The following is a 7,875-nucleotide window of genomic DNA, read 5'->3' as shown; positions in this document are numbered from 1 at the left end:
TTCCTCTATCAAGCAACAACTACCGGTGTTCAAAGTTCAGGAGACGTTGCAGTGCTCAGAGGTTTTATCATGCACTCACCGAGTGGCCTGCAGAGTCCCCCGGTTCTCTTTATAAAAAAAAACAAAAGAGGGGGAATAACAAGGTTATTAAGGAACATAACAGCACATAAACATGCTCATAACAGTGATCAAAATACCCACACGTTAAAACACCTATCCCATTGAGCAAGAACTCCAAGCAGCCAATCAGATCTCTGTTACCAACAGCAACAACCCGTGTTTATGCCTGCCTCCAGCTAATCCCGCTCCCTGATTGGCTGCTGCCCAGGCCCTGCAGCACAGCCGTTCTCCCGCTTCCCCTGCCCCTGCATCCCCACAGATTAAGTAACAGAGGCAAAACAAAAAGAGCTTATTTTTGTTTTTCATTAACGACAGTGTGTCTACACACACATGACGTTTGAGACATAAAGGTATGTACACTTTTAATGCAGAGGAATGTGGAGGCACACAGACGGGGGAGGAGGCGGGATATGTTGTACCACTGTTGCCATGCACCCTCAGTGTGTTACTAGGTTAAGTATGGTATGTTGCTATGAAAAAAACCCAAGTGCAAGGAAGAGGGGCAATTGCATCAGTCTCTTGGAAGGTCCTTGAAAAACACCCCGCTCTCTTTCTCTGCCCTGCGCAAAATCCTAATTGCTCCCGAGAAGCATCCACTGCGAGGAATTTCAAATTGAAATGCAGCAGGTGCGCAGCCCGCCAACTTTGAAATGCCCTCGACTGTTCTGCTCCGGACTTGGTGTCATGCTTGCCAGGAAAACAGTTTCCATTAGCGTTGCCTGTATCAGCTGCGCTCAGCACTGCCCCTCTAAGGTGCCGCTGTTTGTGCGGGTTCCGAGGCTCCGTTAGATAAGAAACGCTGCGAGAGGTCGCCCGGGCCGCGTCTTTATTACGCAATCCCACAGCGCTACGAGGAATGGGTTTGGACTTCCCGAGAAACCTGGTCCCCACGTGTCGAGCAGAGCTGAAAACGCACTGTGGTCGTCCGCTTATCGGCAGCTCTCATTGTTTTTGACCCGTTGAGGCGCGTGCACGTGTGTCCGGCGTGTTGCTATTTATCATCTGACGTTTACGCAGGCTTTCGAGGAAACGCCACTTGTTTGTGCAGTCGTGAGCCGCTGCCTCGTCGCCCCCCCCCCGATGACCCTGCTCTCCGTTCGGGTGACGGCACGGTCGAGGCCTTCCGCCTCGTCTTTCCTCCCCTCCCTCCCCCGTCGCCGTACGTCCTGTCGGGGTTTCTAATGAGCCTCTCGCCCTGTTTTCCCCCCGTCCCCTCTCTCTCTCTCTCAGTGAAATGTCACGGTGCCTCGACACCTCCTCGCCGGCTGCACCAAAACACCGCGAACCCTCGTAAAGTGAGCACGCGGCGCTCGTTAGCCGCGGCCGCTGCTCGTTCCATCCTATTTCTCTCTGTACCCGATCGTTTCGCTCTCTCGCACAGAAACTCGATGTGACCGTCTGATTGAGACCAGGCGACGTCTCTCTCTGCTGCTCTGCTTTTCATTCCGGGTGGGATCGTGTCTGCGTGCTTTAGAGTTCCCCTCTGAAAACACATGCAGAATAAGACAGACTCACATCAGCGCAACGGCATTTGGAATCTGGGCAATGCTGCGTGTTACTTTCTTCAACATTCTACCTATTTCCCCTTGAAACCGTGCCGGCCTCTGGTTCTGGCGACTGTCTGCGTGCCGGCGCCGTGCAGGGACGCCGCCAGCGCTCGACCCGCCTGCGCCGCGCCTTCCGGCAGCGCTGCTCCGTTCGGGCCGTGGGAGCGGGATTCCTGACGCGGCGTTCGGGCGCGTGCGCTCCTGGACGGATAAGCTCAGCTATGTGAGCAATGCTGCAGCCTCGCCGGGGTCGCAGGCCGCGCCCCGTATTTGGCAAATCGCTCAGCGGTGCCGCACCTCGGCGTCGCCGGCGGCTACGGCGAGGAGACGGACAAGAACTGTGGGGGAGATGGAGAAAACGTCCTCTTGCATTTAAGAAATACCATTTCTCTGTGAATGATAACAATCCCAGGCGTCTTTTGAAGGAACTTTACACAATGTTTGGCTTGTACTGGTTTCTACTATATTCTCCCCCCCTCCTCCTCCTCCTCCTGCGTTCCAGTTGGAACAAAGCAGGCCAGACTCTGCAACAGTCTGAGCTGCAGTAAATCTGCCCTGCATCAGCCTTCACCTTTCATCTTATTCCATCTTTGGTAAAGAGGCGAAAAAGCCTCTTTGCCAAAGATGCGTTCGACCCGATGTCTCCTGGGCGTTTTCCGCTCTTCACGCCGAGTCCTCCTTGTTTTCGCACGTCTGTTGTCCCTTGACGCGAAACACCACGAGGCAGGATCGCATTAGCAGCCCGGCATTAGGATCATGCCGTCTAAGTTTAGCTGCGTGGTTTACATAAGGTTGTGGCCGCGGCTCCTATGATATGACATGGAAGGCAACCGCGGCGCTATCGGCTCCTGTTTGTGCCGTTAGTACAGACATTGCACTCAGGAATCCCACATTTCATCCAGTCAATCTGAAAAAATACACCCTGATGCAATCCCAGGGCAATTTGTGCCGACATATCAATTTGCAAACAAACACGCATGTGAGTGCGCGGTAGACAAACAGCGGGGGGGGGTGACGTGTCCCCGGGTTTAACTTTCTCTCTGCTCAGCTGATTATTTACAGTCAAACCAGGATCTTGTTTTTCCCAGAGAAGCAGGAGAAGCGTTTGACATGACCGGTGTCATGACCTCATGTGCGGTGACCTGCTGCGTATGTCACCGTATCCGCCCCCTGGGGGGAGGAAGGTGGGGGGAGGGGGTTCACGGCGGCTCTCTGAAGCGCGGCTCAGGTGTAAGAGTGTGTGTCACCTCCTCTCTCTCTCTCTCACACACACAGCTGTTTCAACGCCGGATGATTACAGGGTCTGCTCTTGAGAAGAAAAGCCGCGATCGTTAAGGGCAGAAGCGTGCGCTCATCCCCGAAACCCCCACCTCCACCACCACCACCACCACCACCACCACCACCCTCCACCGGTGCGGTGTGGTCATCGCAGGTGTGCGTGTCTCAGCGCTCTCAGCCACCTCAGCTGCGCCACGACCGCAACGCTCGGGTCACGCTGACAAAGTGAGCGCGACTCCTCGCAAACAACCGCTGTCTCTCTGGAGTCGCCGCCGCGGCGAGGGACTCCACGCACAGTCGTTGTGCCGGCTCGACGCGGCGGCTTCGGGCCGAGAGCTCACTGCAAGTTGAGCAACGGCGGCGGCAGAGAGGGATCGAGTCATTTCTCCAGTGAATAACATAGATTAGAGACACCCAACACCGGCCATCCATCCATCCGCCCCTCTCTCCCTCTGCACGGGCTGCCGGGTCCAGCCGGGCCGTGAGCTCATGGTACCGATCTGGAACCGTGGGCGGGGTGAGAGGGCAACGCTGCCCTGCCAGCTCATCGTGTAATCGCATCTCTCTGTGGTTACTGTAAGTGAGACGGGGAAGCGAATGGGAGGAAGGGACCACAGCTCCCCCACCAAAGTGATGGCTCTGGGAAGGGTGGAGCATCACTCCGCCAGACTCCCGCTGAAGCGCTCAGCTTTTATAGATCGGCCACAGGTCTGGGAATCTTTGGGTCTCCCATTATGGAAGCATTAACATTACAAGGGCTAGAAGGGTCCAACGCGCATATGAGCCTGATACGAGACTCGCGTATGCGTGTGCAGCACAACAATCGAAACATGGCTGCAGAACCTACGTAAGGCCAGAGTTCTCGTTTGAAATGCATGCAGAACCCAGCTGTGAGGAAACACTAGACAGGAACTGGAGCCGGACCGATGCGGAGCGTTGCATCACACCTGCAGGACGATGCAGAAGGTGGAGGGCAGAGACCCACACGGTGTGGGTCTGCATCAGCCCATTTAAAGACCTGACACCTCACGAGTCATTTGAACGGGCTTCTGTTAAAAAGAAGCGCGGCTGAAGGTGTTCGTCAGTCGGAGCACATGCGTCTGGTCCCGTTGCCTCCCTCCTCCCCGTCTATCGCAGCTCCGTCGCTGGCTCGGAGCTCGTGCAGACAGCGGCGCGGCCTCAACAGTCTGGACGGTTGCTCCAGGCTTTGGCAGCGGACCCAATACAGGGAAGATGTTTGTTAACTCCATACAAACAGCAGCAGAGACAAGGAGTACTTTTCAATATAGTCTGGGTTGGGTTTTTTTTGCTGTCGTCCCACTTAAAGGGAGACTGTCGATAAAAACAGGCGTGTTGTTTTTCAGTGTTGCACAGGTCTTGCATGAGGTGCTTCTGCAGAACCGTATCAATTAACGTAGACGGAGAACAAATGGGTTCCGCGGAGAAGCTGATATTTCACAAAGACCTTCAATCCAAAGTAGGTCAAGGAGCAGTTCCAGTCGCAGCTCCAGCGCATTAGGCAGCTAATGTTAGGGTTTATATTCTGGACTGATGCGCTTTAACCTGCAGCGTAGAACATTGTTTTCTCCAAAAAGCGGCTCGAGACTGGAAACGTTTGCTGCTATTGTTGCACACGATACCAGCGACCTGCGCCGCTGCAGATTCCTAAATGTTTTCCTCGTCTCAGTAGAAACGCGCTCTCTCTCTCTCTCTCTCTCTCTCTCTCTCTTCGGGTCATTGTTGTTGTTTGTCGAGTCGACCGTCCATTTCCCAGCATGCCTCGTGAGTTAGCTGGAAGCTTTGAAGGGAATTTTCATTGTTTTTCAAGCGGGCTTCAGATTTGGTCATAGCAGCCTTAATCTAGCTACAGCTCTGACGGTGTGTGGAGGAGAATGACTAGTGGGGCTGTAACGTATGGTGACTGTCTGCTCTGTGCAGATATTAAAGCCTGAGGAAAGTCCCCTTATGGCATCTGAAGTGTTTTTGCAAGTGTATCTGAGTAAACTTTCCTCTATTCTTAGTAAATGGAGCCACTACCTGTAAGCAGTCTAAGCAGAGGGAGACTCCTGCACTGTGTGCGCGTGCATGTACGTGCACGCACACAGGGCATGTGTGCACACACAGGTGTGTGTGTGTGCGTGTGTACCTGTGCACTGGTTCGTGCACACTCACAGCAGCCTGTGACCGGCGCTTTGGCCGGACTCCAAGGCGCTGCCAAGAAAGTCGAGGCGAGTTCCTGTGAAGTCCTCCGTCTCTTTGATGTGGGCCGGGTCTTTACTGTCAGTTTCAGCCCGGGTCGAACCGCAGCCGCGCGCGCACGCTTCCCTCCGGCTGCAGAGCTCGGCGCCGCTGACCCCCATCCGCCCCGCGCGCGTACAGGAACTTCACTTTCCCCGCGCGGCTGAAATGGTTCGAGCGACAATTTACCGAGAAACGAGTGCAACTCTGAGTATCGGGGCGTGGTTTTAGTAGCGCAACGCGGCCTCCAATCGACACTCGGACGCACAAACCTGCAATTAAGCTCGGTCCCAACTGACTCGAACGCCTCCACCCCCAGCGCACAGAAAACAAAAGACCCCCCTCCCTCCCCCCAGCTCTGGCTGCACGGATTGTGCAAACTGTCACATTGGGCAGCTGCTCCACGAGCAGTTAAAGGTCGGCGCCCGGAAAGAGGCCGCGCATGTTACAAGTGTCACGGTGTCGTAACTTCATCTTTCCCCCCCGCGTCGTCTCTGTCTAAGCCAATCGCGCCATCTCCTCTTTCCGTCTGCCGCCCACATGTGACGCGGGGCACTTCCTGGTGCGTCGCTATCTGCGCGATCTGGCGTGACTTCCCTCGCGCCGCAGCCTCGGAGCCAAACGTGGCTTCAGCGGGTGCACGGTACAATAAACACTTCTCACAAGACAGGCGAGTTTGACTTCAAATGTTTATTCACAAAACAATTAAAAAAAAAAAATAAAGGGAGCACAGTTTGCATATTGCATTGGTTCTGTCTGCATATTTTGAAAGCAAGAAATAGTCCATGAAGTGTCACAGTTGCAGCTGCGCAGGATTCGCACTCAAAGTCTGTGCGTCTTCCAAGAACTCCCTCGAACGCTGCACCGATAAAGTAAAGCAAAGTCCACACAGTCGCTGTCAGAGACCCCTTCCAGCACCAGCACCTTTCCTTGTTCCCTCTGACCCAGCGCAGCCTCCACTCCAGTCCATTCGTCCGTGACCTCCTCCGCGCCGTCGCCTGGTGCCTGTTATGGGCCAGTCCCCTCTGATCAGCTGTTCCTGCCCCGCTCCTTCCCCGTGTCCCCGTCAGGCTCCTCCGTGCCCTCCGCACACCTGACCCATTGTCCGCACGTGACCTCTGAACTCTCACCCCCCAAACTCAGGGTAATCCAGACCCAACGTGCCGACCCAGAATGCACTGGGAGGACGCGCTCTCGCCGGGAGATTACAGCCGCGGCCTTTTTAATCCAGAACAAGTTGGCGGCGCGGCCGGGCACCCCCCAAATAAGCTCGGCTCGGACGTTTCGTTTTCTTCAGCATCTTCAACATCACGTCAACGGTGTTTCAGTGCACTTCAGCGCTCGGGGAGCGTGATGGTGGGCACCCAGTCGTACGCGCTGCGGCTCTCCTCGCAGAAGAGGCTCAGCTTGTCCAGAGCAGGGTCTTTCCACGGGTTTGCGCTCGGGCTCTGGAGAGGAAAAAAAAAAAAAACACAACACGTTTAGAGTCTGAAACCCTGGAAGAAATAACTGCGCGCAGACGTGCAGTCACTTGGCAGCGCGCGCGCAGGATCCAGACAGAGCGGTGACGCACGCGTGATTCACCGGCTGCGAGTGGGTGCCGCCCCCCCCCCGCGGGAACTTACCGTGACAAGAATGCAATGCGCGTCCTTAGGCTCGCCGGTGTCGTCCGCGCCCACGAGGTCGGCGAGGCGCTCGATGTCGTTGACGCGCACCACGTTGATGTCGTTGTCGAAGCAGAACGCCTGGATGAGGGTGAAGTGGATCTGGAGGGCGATGTCGCACTCGTACTCGTCGTCGGTGGCGAGGACGCAGAACGCCACGCTGTCCGGATCGCTGGAGGAGGAAAACGAGCAGCGACGGTCAGACAACGATGCTTCATCCACCGGCGCCAGGATCGTTTGAGCGACCGCTGCGGCCGAACGCGCAGCCAAAGGCAATACTCACACATTCATGACTTTGGCAGACTCGTAAACTCCGACCGTCAGGTAGTCGTGCTTCTTGGCGGCGAGCAGCAGCTCCTCCAGGGCTGCGCCTGCACTTTGCATCCTTAACAAAGACAAATGCGCAACGTCAGAACGCGGGGCATTCGCTCGATCGACACGCGCACAAGCGCGAGCCCAGCACGTGCGGCGCCGCCCGCGTCCGTGCGCCAAACACTCACCTGTCTGCGTTTTCCATTGCGTTGTCTTGTCCGCTGATCTCTTCCAGAGTCATAGTTGTAATCCAAGCGCGATCGTGGCGTGTTTCTTCTGCAGGGATCGGTGTCGCGCTCCGCTCCGTGTGCTCGCCGGCGTTATTCTGAGCACGGAACGGGCTGTGGGTGCTTTTATAGCACGTCGGCGTCGTTTCTCGGCAAGGGGCGGTCCTTTCCCCGCTCGCCTGCCACCATTGGCTCAGCGCTGCCTCGGCGAGGAAAGCAAAAGCCCCCCCCCCCCCCCCCCCCCCCCCCCCCCCCCCCCCCGGCAGCGACGCGGAGCCTGTTGACAACCCCACGTGGGGCAAGATTACAACCTTTCAAGAAATCCCCCCCTCCCCCGGGTCGCCCACCCGCCCACCCACCGTCAATTCCTACTAGTCTTGTCAACATCACAGTGTACGAAAACCAAAAGTCCTGTCCTGTTTACCGTGGACTTTCAGAGCCAGTGCAGCGCTGACACAATAAGACTGTGGCTTCAATTGATCCCGTGGA

General features: G+C 56.1%; 1 protein-coding gene and 1 long non-coding RNA gene across 2 annotated transcripts in view; both read right to left on the bottom strand.

The window, feature by feature from the left end:
* Window positions 1-419, bottom strand: part of LOC114863141 (uncharacterized) — a 31,820-nt gene extending 31,401 nt beyond the window's left edge. The window contains exons 1-2 of the long non-coding RNA XR_003787109.3: window positions 202-419; window positions 80-107 (exon numbers count right to left, since the gene is read on the bottom strand). This is a non-coding gene — a long non-coding RNA (uncharacterized LOC114863141). The remainder of the gene's footprint in view (window positions 1-79; window positions 108-201) is intronic.
* A 5,435-nt stretch (window positions 420-5,854) lies between these two features.
* Window positions 5,855-7,504, bottom strand: gadd45ga (growth arrest and DNA-damage-inducible, gamma a). Its single transcript, XM_029163902.3, has 4 exons — window positions 7,348-7,504; window positions 7,131-7,232; window positions 6,809-7,019; window positions 5,855-6,631 (listed from the first exon to the last, which is right to left on the bottom strand). Exons 1-4 carry the CDS (start codon window positions 7,398-7,400, stop codon window positions 6,518-6,520), a joined length of 480 nt encoding a protein of 159 aa, XP_029019735.1. The 5' UTR covers window positions 7,401-7,504; the 3' UTR covers window positions 5,855-6,517.
* Window positions 7,505-7,875: the final 371 nt, after the last annotated feature.

Source organism: Betta splendens, chromosome 9 (assembly GCF_900634795.4).
Source record: "Betta splendens chromosome 9, fBetSpl5.4, whole genome shotgun sequence".
NCBI classification, from domain to species: domain Eukaryota; kingdom Metazoa; phylum Chordata; class Actinopteri; order Anabantiformes; family Osphronemidae; genus Betta; species Betta splendens.
This window is presented reverse-complemented; position numbering and strand designations above follow the sequence as displayed.

What these genes read in the sequence shown, in the direction of transcription:
- gadd45ga (XM_029163902.3), bottom strand. Translation starts at nt 7,400, where the DNA reads ATGACTCTGGAAGAGATCAGCGGACAAGACAACGCAATGGAAAACGCA. An exon ending in GCAATGGAAAACGCAGACAG is followed by an intron (nt 7,233 to 7,347) that starts GTGAGTGTTTGG and finishes GTCTTTGTTAAG; the next exon opens with GATGCAAAGTGCAGGCGCAG. An exon ending in TCTGCCAAAGTCATGAATGT is followed by an intron (nt 7,020 to 7,130) that starts GTGAGTATTGCC and finishes TTCCTCCTCCAG; the next exon opens with CGATCCGGACAGCGTGGCGT.